The sequence below is a fragment of the Pagrus major genome, chromosome 11 (genome assembly GCF_040436345.1).
Source record: "Pagrus major chromosome 11, Pma_NU_1.0".
NCBI classification, from domain to species: Eukaryota; Metazoa; Chordata; class Actinopteri; order Spariformes; family Sparidae; genus Pagrus; species Pagrus major.
Genome location: NC_133225.1, coordinates 27,735,673 through 27,748,097, shown reverse-complemented (window position 1 = coordinate 27,748,097; position 12,425 = coordinate 27,735,673). Strand labels below are relative to the sequence as shown.

At 37.6% G+C, this 12,425-nt stretch overlaps 2 protein-coding genes across 2 annotated transcripts; both read right to left on the bottom strand.

Annotated features, from left to right (window-relative positions):
• Window positions 1–56: 56 nt before the first annotated feature.
• On the bottom strand, window positions 57–3,331 carry LOC141004894 (transmembrane protein 69-like). Its single transcript, XM_073476591.1, has 3 exons — window positions 3,244–3,331; window positions 1,972–2,016; window positions 57–1,842 (listed from the first exon to the last, which is right to left on the bottom strand). The coding sequence occupies exons 2-3, from the start codon at window positions 2,014–2,016 to the stop codon at window positions 1,072–1,074; spliced, it is 816 nt and encodes a 271-aa protein (XP_073332692.1). The 5' UTR covers window positions 3,244–3,331; the 3' UTR covers window positions 57–1,071.
• Window positions 3,332–4,992: 1,661 nt separating this feature from the next.
• Window positions 4,993–11,219, bottom strand: tm4sf4 (transmembrane 4 L six family member 4). Its single transcript, XM_073476585.1, has 5 exons — window positions 10,713–11,219; window positions 9,555–9,644; window positions 7,681–7,826; window positions 6,717–6,903; window positions 4,993–5,603 (listed from the first exon to the last, which is right to left on the bottom strand). The coding sequence occupies exons 1-5, from the start codon at window positions 10,881–10,883 to the stop codon at window positions 5,589–5,591; spliced, it is 609 nt and encodes a 202-aa protein (XP_073332686.1). The 5' UTR covers window positions 10,884–11,219; the 3' UTR covers window positions 4,993–5,588.
• Between the last annotated feature and the right edge of the window lie 1,206 nt (window positions 11,220–12,425).

Genomic DNA, 12,425 nt, shown 5'->3' with positions numbered 1-12,425 from the left:
TTGATGATTTCTGAAGAATCCCTAAAGACAAATAAGAATACCAAACACATCTTGGATACGGTTTCTCAGATTTATTTCTTTTTAGGGCTCCATCTAATGTATTTTCAAAAAAATTAAGGAACTTAGAAAAATTATCCTGGCAAAACTTTTTTTTCCAACCAGTTCTCAAGTCATAAACACAGGAGAGAAAACAATTTAGATCAGACTTAGACTTTTACATTTGAGAACCTGTAACAATGAAATTCTTGTAATTTTTGCTAAAGAAATTGCGTAACAATTAATTATCAAACTAGTTGCTGATTTGTTTTCCATTGATCGACCAACTGATTCTTGGCTTATCATTGCAGCTCCACTTCTTTTTACTCTTTTATATGACAAATTAAAGACCTCTGGCTCTGAAATGTGATATATCAATTTTGCTCAGTTCCTTTGATGTGAGGTGTTTGAAAATCTTTGGTTTTGGTGATTCCTATTTGTGGTGTCAAAAACAAAAACGTATCACTGAAATAAGGCTAATTTGAAAGATGGTTTGTGACATAAAACCTCTAAACAGGGGCTTTAGAGTAAGGGCCTGATGAGGGGGAAAATATTAAAGAGGAAACAGGCTGTGTGTCCTGCTGAGAGCACATTAGATGTTAATTCTATTCCGGCCAGTTTCTGTTGAAAATGCACAACTCCTAATAAACCATACAGATTCTAACCAGACAGTCTATCATTTCATATTTGGTTTACTTTGTTGTGACGCAAATTTATACAGCATTATTTTTTCGTCATCTGCATGGATGCAGTTAGGACGTCTAATTCATATAACAGATACTACAAAAAATGTCATAGGAAATAGGCTTTTTCATGTGGTCTTTTTATATAGACTATTTCTTCAACTAATTTACAGCATCGTGATAGCTATCGATATCTGCATATAAAATTACCCATGTTGGGATAAGAGATTACGGTCACATCTTACAGCCCTAAGGAACAGAAAACTCTCCCATTAAAAAAAAACTTTGAAATGTGATCACTCACTTAAATAAAAACATGTTGGCTTTATAGTTTGAAATACTTTTTTAATATTTAATCTGAGAATATCTTCTTTTCTGGGTACATTTCATTGATTATCAGAGTACCAAGAAGAGAAAAAAGCGCCACAACAGTCAGGACGGTGCGCAGGGCTTTGAACCAGCTGGGGTAAGTGGGCAGCAGAGACAGATCGTAATGCAGTGAGATCCCAAGTCCCATGATAATCATGGTGGCTGCAGGAGCAATGCTGTCGCTCATCAGCATAGTCACCCAGGCCAACAGGGAAGGGACCACACTGTTGGCCAGATTTATCCAGTCAGGTTTGGCTGGGCTGCTCTCAGGAAGAGCAAATCCCCAGCGAGCTCCACCCAGGAAGGAAAGAATGGAGGCGCTGTAAGCTAACTGAGCATAGGCCAACTCTGGAGAGTAGATCTCAGACACAGCCATGAACAGAGGCGGGGTGACAAAGGGGATCAGCCCCGCAAACCCCAGGTACAGGGCAGGTTTGGGACTTTTCCATAAGTCCTTCATGTCATAGCGCAGCAGATCCAGCTCTCTGGGAGGAGGTTCAAGCTGTGGTCGCTTCTTCAGCTTCACAGCAGAGGAGTGGAAATGTTGGTTCCTCACTAAGAATGGAGCTGCATGTGTTGCAGTCCTCCTGAAACGGAGTACTGGTGAAGGTTTTACTCGTCCATTGTCCCTTTCTGAAAACGGCAGCCTTGCTGTTGAGGCACAGCAGGTCTGCAGTGAGATGGATCCACCATAAGAAGCTCCGATCAGAGCTGATGTCCAGCATCTTTGTGGAGGACCTGCCCAGAGCCACACCTAAAAAGACATTCATATTAAAAATGAAAATACATTTCAGCTTTAAAAAGATTCAGTATATTTTATTCATATCATACAAAAAAATGAGTCAAAGAGCTTTTCAAGCATGCAAATCACAATGGTTGTTACCTTCTGGGCTGCAAAGGTGCTTCTTTTAAATATAACAGAGAGCATCTGATGGAAAAAGGAATAAAACAGAATAAAATATCAAACAGATCACATTAGTTTCCCAAAGGCAAAGCCAGAGCTGATATTTTGTCTTATTCACCCAACAGGTCAAAATCCAAACATATTCAGTTTACGCTCATGCAAGAAAAAGCAAATCAGACAATATTTATGTTTGAGAAGCTGGAAACAGTGAGTTGAATATTGTGAATATTTTGTTTTAGCATCATAGCATGTGCAATGAAAAGTCAAATTAACTCATCTTTTTTCACATTTTAGATGTGATTTATATGTTTTGCGGCATCAAGCTGAACATAAAGTTACCACTCATTTTCTGAAAATTTATTATTTGGCTTCTTTAATAACTCCTCTACCAAAACAAATCATCATTTTGCTTGTAATGGCATGAAACTGATGATGTCATGCATCATCAGTTTCATGCCATTACAAGCAAAATCACACATTCATGAATCAAAAATTTTCAAAAACAGTCCTTTCGATATTTTGAAAATGAAGATGAATGAACCAATACATTACATCAATTACATACTCAAAAAATAGAAAAGCTATCTAAACATTGAACCTATGTATCCTATGTAACATGTTTATGCATTGATCTATGGTTTCTGTCTGTGCTATGATCCCCTGGCATTAGCTGCTGTTTGTTATCTGTTTGTTTTGTATTTGCTGTCAATAATAACATTATGTTGGCTAATAACCTTTTTTTTTTTTAAAAAAAAGAAAAAAATTATCTGGTGGAAATTCCTGTGTATTTTCATATCGCAATGTATATCACTGATACAAACTAAAATATCATGTGTGCATTTTTATTAAACTCAACAGAGAAAACCTGTTTAAATCTTGTTTCTTCGCCTCCATGAAGACTCTGACTGAGGTCAGACTCTGAACCAGACACAGAAATCAGTCAAACCAGTAACGATACTGGGTTCATCCTCACCTCTGAGCTATACCAACACCTGCACGTCTCTGCGGCAGCTAACAACAACTGCACAGCTCAGACTGACACATGTAACAACTGCATACTGTGAGAAATTCAAATGAAGCTAGAGGCTGCTTCGTACTGCAGAGACTGTCTGACCTCACACGACACAACACACACAGCAAAAAAAGTTAGCTACCGAGCTAACAGCTAGCGTTACACAGCTAGCCAAAGCCTGTGTTAGCACTTGGCTACAATATAAAGTCATACTTCCGAAACACAAACAGTACAATCACCTCTGTTTCAGGTTGTAATCCTCATCCTTACAAGTAATATTTATCCCCGGGGTCACCCAGCAGGAAGTGGGAAACAAATTGGTACGCGTTGAAATGCTTCCGTGTTCTTTAAACTACCGTTCCACCAGAAAGCAGGAAGGCTTAATAGAAGCAAGCTAGCTGGATAAATAAATATTATTCACTCGACTTGTTTCAAACCAACTCATTTTGTTTTTTTTCTTTCTTTTTTTGGGCTGGAATTACAGAAGACAAACATCATTATTAACTGGACTTTATTGTAGTCCAAATGTTGTAAGCTCACTTTCCACTCCACAAGAGTTGCCTGACAGCTGTAGAAGCTTCTTTTCAGATTACATGTTTTCATACCCCTCCTGTACAGTGAAAATATTACTTTCCAAATGTGGTGATTTTGATTAAAACATTTTAAGTGTTCTTTAGTGGGCTGAGAGAAATTTCCTAGTTCTTAACCTGTTAACCTGTTAAGAACTAGCCTCTATTTTGTGTCTCTGCTGGATAATTAACAGTGTCTATCTGAAACTACAAGGTCTGTTTGAATGATCAAGGTATCGTAATAAAGGGAACACTTTAAATATTTGTTCAGATATTGTTTATGTCACTGGGTCTGAGTAAATTAAGTTGGCACACAGCATTAATTAAAGATTTTTTTTTTTAATTACAAATTTAAACTGAATATCTCTGAGGAATGATGCAGCTGCAGCTCCAAATCCCTAGCAAACCATAGCACAACATTACCTCTGCCAACGTTGATGCTAATAAAATGAATCAGAACAAAAGTGAGAGGTTTTAGTACAGAGCACTCAGGCAGAACATTTTGGCACATTTTGGCACCATCTGTGCCATTTGAAATTTCTCAGGTACCAGACTATATATTTCACTTATATGTTACCATAGGTGCTCAAAAAAAAGCCCAACTGGGCTCCGCTTGGGCTTAACAGGTTAAACTCATGATTAAACATCTAGGTTTACAGCATTAAAGTGCAACATAAACATTAACGCAGCTGTAGTAATAATCCAAAACCAACATATATAGTAGTCAAACAATGACAGGGACCTTTTTCTGCATTATTGTCTTTACAAAAAGTTCATTTTGCTGATACTCACGGTTTTACTCTAGTACAGTTTTGAATGCAAGACTGTAATTTGTAGTGGAGAGTATTCTCATTCTTAGTACTTTTTTTCAGCACTCACTAAACAATGGGTTAAAAAATGTTTCCAGAATGGTGCTATACTAGGCTAACTCCACTGTTTTTACCCACTGTTGACATTATTTTTACATTATATGCTACTGAATCAAAACAACCCTTATGTTGGGTGGTTTTCTACACATGGGTACTGGGTAAAATTAACACCATAAACATGACATTAGGTCAAAACACCACACAGGTATTGGGTAAAGTTAAACCAGTATTGCGACTGTACGATATTGATCTGGGTTCAATTTTAACCTGGTGATTTTAAGTGTCCATGACCTGACAATGCTGTAATTGCTGCTGGCTGCTTATTTCACTAAAATAACCCTGAAACACTCAGATCAGTCATTCACAGACTTAGAGAAATGTGAACTTTAATAACACATAAGACAAGTTAGAGAGTTAGAGTGCCTCACAAGAAGACCTTCATATGTAATTGTGTATAAAAGAAAAGTGACAAAAGGCCAGTGACAGCTGTAGCCCTACCTACTGTAAGTAATGCAGCAAAAAAACAACAACAAATAAACATCACAACACATTTGTTATGATAACAAGATGTAAGATTTTATTGACAGTGTAGATACATGTAGGTCTGTCTTTACAATTTGTAACGCCCCATCCCATCAAACTTAAAACACCAAAATGCCCAGCAGGAGGCAGCCATGCACCAGAAATATCTTATCTGAAGAGAGAAACTCATTATCTTTGAACATGTTGCTGCTGCCTTTGTTTAACTTTGACTGGATAAGAAAAAAACAATCTTTAAAGCAGTAACATGGTCCTGTCCTGTCTCATGCTCCCATATCATTTTCATACATATATAAAAATAGGATATTTACTTACTGTTTTGACTGAACTGGCAAGAACTGATTCAAATACATATGACGAGAGGAAAATCATTAACTACAGCGGTAAGTGTTTGAAAATGAAGTCATTAGTGTTTGCTAGAGAGTAAATGGAAAACCCTTTAAATTGGAGCTCTGTCATTTCACTAGTGTTTTTAGATAGCACACACGATGCCATCAATGAGCTCTGATGCAGAAACAGAAAGGAGCGTCAGAAAGCAGAGACAACTGTCCTCAGAATAAACACAGGAAACAGCCGTCTTCAGACACTCGCTGGAGGTGCTCAGACTCAGTTTCCATCGCTCTGTAAGACAAAGATTATGAACAATTTCATGTGGTTTACTTGAAAAATGGAATCCATCCCTGTTTACACCAACACTCCTAAAGCCCCAAGCTGTTACATAATTTACTGAATCCCAGTTAACGAGTTAGTGTCTGACCTATTTTTTTTGTAACCGAGTATCAAATCTGGAATTAAATGGGCTATACACAGCTAAAATATTAAATAATGGAAAATATGTGGATAAGTGTTTGACCTGGTAAGCATGCCATTTTTTAAACTTCCTGTCAGATCGTTGCACATCAACAAGCCCACATATGGTGTTTAATCTTTGTTATTAATATTTCATTATATTTCATTTAAGTTTAATCATAGTCTTCTTCTTCTTTTCCTTTATTAAAGCAGGTATAAGTACCACCGAGGTTAGTCTCTATCTCAGCAAAGAAGCCAGATGAAAAAGAGTCATAAAACAACAAAACATCTTTTATCTCACAGTCGTATCTTTACTCTTACCTTTCTTCTTTTTACGTAATAATTGATAAGTATGTATGACAATAACAATAACAATGAAGGGCTTAGTGATATGGCCTTAAAAACTATATAACAAACATTTTAGATTATATTATGATACTCTATGTATTTCAGTATTTTGAAATTTTCTCAAAGCACTTCATAAATGCCAGGACCAGATGACCAAATCAAATGTCACAATTTTTTTATTTTTTTTTACCAAATACCTTGATATCCATAATGAGACAATAATAAAGGAATGGCTGGAGGTTCAAAAAGTGTGATAAATAATTATCAGTAATGTGTGTATTATGACTAAGTGGGTAAAGGCAAGTATTTGAACAAGTATATATAGAACAGTCTGGTAAGTTCTGAAAATTAAATTAATTTACTGGAATGCAGCCTTTAAAACCAGGAAAAAAACAACATTTATGACATATCATGATATAAATTCTAACATAATATACTGTCTCATATCACAATATCAATATAATATTGATATATTGCCCAGATTTACAATATCATTTCAGAAATGTTAATGTAAATTTAGATTTCCCTTTAAATTTATCAAATTATCTTAATAAATGGAGGAAAGTGAACTCATGTCATCGCAGTATAGATACTGACCCCTCCACAGCAGCCGCAGCAGTCCCCACACAGGGCTCCCAGCAGGCCGTTCACCACCTGCACAGCACACAGTGCCATCTGGATTAAACCCATGATCAGCAGCACAGAGAACAGGGAGAGATGCCAGGACACCATGTTATCTGGCTTTATACATTCATCCCAGGAACTTTTGTTGGACAGGTAGTCACTGGAAAGAGAGGGTGAAAAAGAGGTATGTTTTATCTGTGGACACTTTAAACTGGTGAAGAGCCGGTTAATTAGTGAGTGAGCAGTGGTTTACAGCTACTTTAATAATGTGGTGTTAACGTACTAGCTTTTTTATGTTAAAAGAGTTCTGTAGTAAAAGGTAGCATCAATAAATTGGGCTTGCTAGCTAATTAAATTCTTATTACGGGTGTTAAAATGTTCATTTTAAAATGAGTTGGTTCACAAAAATTGGGAGATGTCGGGGAACAGTGAGTTCCTGGAATATCACAAAATATTAGTCTGCTTAACTTTGGACAGAGCCAAGATGGCTGTACCCCCCGTCCCTATGCTAAGCTAAGGTGACTTAATTAAAGCTAAGCTAAGCTAAATGACTTCCACCTGAATGACACACCTGATCGTGGTGTCAGTCTTCATATTCAACTATCAGCAAGAAATCAAACAAGTGAATCTCCTCAAAACGTCAACTGTACCTTTAAAGGAACAGTTCACCCAGAAATAGAAATGTGGTCATTATCTGATCACTCTCATGTCGATGGAAAGTCGGGTGAAGTTTCAAAGTCAGCAAAACATTTCTGGAGCTTCAGGTTAAGGGGTGAGTAGATAATCACTGAAGTTTCAATTCATGACAAGTGAAATGAAAATGTGCTTTACATTTTCCTCTGAAATAAACTGCATGCACCATACATCTTTGCATTGCTGATCGTGCAGGTTATTTGGAAGAAGTAGTAAGTGTTTTAATACTTGCTGTGTGTCTCACCCGTTTGAGAAGGGAGTGTCCCACATCGTCCCTGTCCCGTTCCTAACCTCACACATAGGTCCGTGGTTTATGGCCACAGAAGAAACAATAACTGAGTAACCAGCCCCCAAAACACCCACACCTGCAAAGAGTATGGAACTCAGCATCTACAGAGGGACAGAGAAAGAACAGGTACTTATATTGGGAATCGGTCTTCTCTTTAACAATCTCACTTTGAACTTCTGTGACAACAATGAAGTTATTCTCTCTGAGGGTCACAAGCAGAGCACAGCCAACACTTGGTGTGTGTGTATGTGTGTGTGTGTGTCAGACTTTTGTTTGCTGATGCTTTGCTGGACCCCACACACAACCACACACCTACACATTCCTGAAGTATCGATCAGTATGTGTGTCTGGACCAGAACAATACGCACTCTGTGTGATAAAGTCATGTGAAACTCCCAGCAGGGGAATTTCTTCTTACAGTTATTGATGTTGGATCAGTTTGTGTGTATGTGTGTGTGTGTGAGAGAGAGTGTATGGTTGAGTGTGTGTTGTTTTGTCATTTATTGCTGTGTAAATCATGGAGGGTGTGTGTGCATAGTGTCACTGTGTTTGTTTTAAATGACTCCACAGTAAACAGGTGACATAGTAGATCCACTGGTAGAGAGGAGAAACAACTAAGACAAATTTTCACTGCTGCTTCTAATTAAGGTCATCTTGTGGCGAGCACAGCCTGGTATACTTAACATAAAGACAAATTTTCACTGCTGCTTCTAATTAAGGTCATCTTGTGGCGAGCACAGCCTGGTATACTTAACATAAAGACAAAAATGTGGAGAAAATGTAAACAAGCTACTGATTCATAAAACAAAAGTGAAATAAACCCTAACTTAACATGTACCATTTCTGCAGTAAAATGTCTAAAAACGACTGGACCTTTGTTTTATATTTTTGCGGGGTTGAGTACTTACATGATCCCAAATGTTTCCGACAATGTTCAAACTGTTCAACCTGTAATTATATTTGTGGTAACAATGCGTTTCATCTGGTCACCTGTTGCTGTAACCTCCAGGAGAGAATCAGAGAGTGAGGAAGGAAGTCGGCGAACGTGACTTAACGTTTAACGAATAAAACTTTAACACATGAACATCTTGCCTGACTCACATAGATTTTAATCAGCAAAGGTGGTTGTCAACAAAGACAACAACTCCCATGTTCACACAGTTATTGCGTTTTTTGTCTAGATTTATTTAATGATGATTTTTATTAGTATTTCATAATCCTATCTATACCAGCATTTGATTCTTTAAGTCTGAATTTCACCTCTTATTTTTTTTATTCAAATTATCATTAACTATTTGTTATTTTCTAGGTGCCAAATATCCAAAACAATGACGTGCCCAAACAAGAAAGTTATTTCACTCCAATTAAAGTTGTTGACGCAAAAATGAAAAATGTTTGTTACTTTTCCTGTCTCTGTCTGGCTGACTGCCTGTTCTGGGTTCTGGGTTTTTGGGTGCTACATGATTTGCACTTCTAACTCTAACCTAAAAACTGGTTTAAAAGGTTTAATAGGCTTCCTTCACTGAAGACATTTTGACATGTCAGAGTGGGGAATACATAATGGAAATAATAATAGCTCAACATCCTGGTATTGTGCATGTTAGCAGTCCCAACTGGCAAACTTTTTCAAAATGAACTAACTTCCTAATTATCAGTGTTTTACTGAGCCTACCCTAAAATAAACTGAGACTTATAAACTTTAACATTTTTGTTGCTGCAGAATTATTTTGGGATCCGTTTTAATCATTCTGTCCTGTGACATTTGAAGCCACAGCTGTGAATAATTACTTCATGATGGTGAGAAGTTAAATGGTGAAACATCTTCTCACCGCAAATCTCCGCCCACAGCTTTCGTTGCCACAGCAACCGCAGCAGTCATTGTTCTTCAGACCCAGGAAGACCAGAGCTGGGAAGATCATCTGCCATCCGAACACACCCCAAGTTCACACACACACACACACACACACACACACACACACACACACACACACACACACACACACACACACACACACGCACACACACAGAGTTATAAAACAGCAGATGATGATTATTTGTCCCTATGCTGTTTGCAGGAGGAAATTGAACTGTCAAACGTCCCACCATTCTAAATTAAATACACAGTATTACATAACGAGTACCTTAATGTGCCATTTTTCAGTGCTTAATCAATTATCACTACGACTGACAAAATATTATACAAATATGTCATCCGAATAATTTCAAAGATGCTAAAATCACACCTATTATTCCGATTTTTAAGCAGCATTTCTATGATGTGTGTTTCTAATATTTCTAATGTGATTAGTTAGACCATACAAGATCTAATAAGACCATTAACTCTTTCAGGTGATGCACAACTGTATATAAGTTTTAGAGCTAAAAGAGCTGTTGATTGAATGATGAGTTAATTAATTCCTTTTTTAGGCAAAAATGCTGAAAAATGCTTCAATTCCAGGTTCTAAAATGTGAGGATTTGTATTTATTTCCTTGTTGTACTTCATATTAAATTGAATATTTTTAGGTTCTGGACTTACATACATATACATCTATACACCATACTTATGATAAGACAAAACAAGCAATCTAAGGACATCACCTCTATTTTTTGACACTTTATGAAACACAAAATTAATCGATAACTGTAATCAAGACGCTTATTGGCAGATTAATATATATAGGCCTAATCAAAATAATGATTAGTTGCAGCCCTAATTTTTTTTTAGTATGTTATTTATAATTTACTGCGTTCATGAGCCTCCACAGGCACACGGATGCCATCATGATGAAGTGCTATCTAAAAATCTAAATCTAAAATGTGAAAAGCTACAAAATCACAAGAATCCAGAAAATGTGTCTTCAGTGATGATAAAAGCAGCTGGTATCAGGCAGAGTGCATCTTCTACCCTTTGATACATTTAATCCAGTAGTGGCAAAGTGGATTGTACCAGCTTTTACTGTCACTGTTGAAATTTTAACGTACTCACCAGCACTCCAGATCCCAGAATGCCTCCAAAGTACCAGACCTCAACTGTGATGTGTTCGCTGTCCACAGGCTTTCCACCAGGGAAGAAGAGCAGGATGTTACACAGCACACATACAATAGCCAGAGGCATCAAAGTGATCCCCAGACACTTGGCAAAGCCGCCTGAACACATTCTGACGCTGATGTCTCAACCGCCTCTACCAGTAACAACTCCCTGGGTTTACGAAGTATCTTTTGGGCTTCAAAACTTCACTTTGCTTTAGTTGATCTTTCAATTTAATTATATCAAACTGAAATTGAAGTTTAGACTTAAATCTGGTACAGTCTTTGTCCACTCCACTTCAGTCAGGGGTTTAAATTAGGGAATGATAACGCTCCACCTGTTGTCTTTATATTTATGTCCAGCTGCAGCCTCCCGGCACTTCCTAACAATTTCTCCTTACAACCCTTGAGGTTGATCGTTACTCTGAAAAGTTCTGTCCTCTTTACTGAACAACCCTATCTGCCTCAACTGTCCTGCGTGTTAGGATGGTCGATGCTATAGTTGAGCCTTTATACCCCCACCCCACCCCACCTGTCTCCCTGAGTGATCTCACTGCTTCACTTTTACAGCAGCCAGTTGTAATATGGCAGGATCACACTCACACATGTGCTCGCTTGTGACTGCATGCAAACACACACAGCAATACATATCCATGTGTGCACACAGGCACACCCGTGAAGACAGCGGTTAATGTTCTACCATGTGTTTTGTGTACATGGAGACAGAAGAGGAAGTGACAGACAGCTGGTCGATACAGCAGAGCCCTCACCACCTACCACTGGTTAGTGAGTAACAAGAGAGACTTCTTCATTAGTTAAACTCTGGATGAGTTCTCTAGTTAGTTTTTTATTGCGTATTATAGGCTGACAGATATGAGAAATCTGAGGGTGAAACATAGCGATAAACCACAAAATGTTTCAAAAGTGCCCAGTAGGAAGACAAATTAGGAATCACCTGGATGCAAACATGCCTGGTCATGACGCGGGCTACTCAATGAATCCATCATAAATCATCAATTTTGAAAGGTTTATAATTAATTGCTCTTTGTGTGATGAAAAAGACAAACATACACTCAAATAAATCATTAATATGGGACCAAATTGGCTTGGATGAGATCCTGGTCCCCCCAAAAACAGTCTCTGTAAGTTAAACTATTAAGTAATGATCACAATTAAATATTTTTTTATGTAAAAAAAACAAACAACCTATGTCTAATTGTCAGACTGAAGATACTGCAGTACAGTATTAGAGTTAGGGTTAGGGTCTTTTTGCCATGCTGCTGTGTTTTGTCTGTTTTTTGTGCCCTTGTCCCAAAGAAATGACTTATTATCTAATTTCACCCACTGTGTGAGGATGTAATGACTCAACCTGGAGTGAATTTGAAAGTTTGACAACATGGGTTAAGTTTCCTGAGAATTTCTGCTATGCATCTTAAACTTGTTAGATTGTTTTATTACAAATAGTTTGGAGTGTAACTTTCGGGGGAGATGAGCATTTCATCCAAATGCAACAAAGCTTGTGGTTGTTTCTATTTTACCTGATCAGAATCTCATTAAGTCTTTGTGTATCACTGTGCAGGAGTCATCTTGGTTTTCTATCCACGCCCCTGACAATAGTTGTTAGCCTAAAATGACAAACTGCAAAATGCTTCTGGTGGGCCCCTCACAAGAG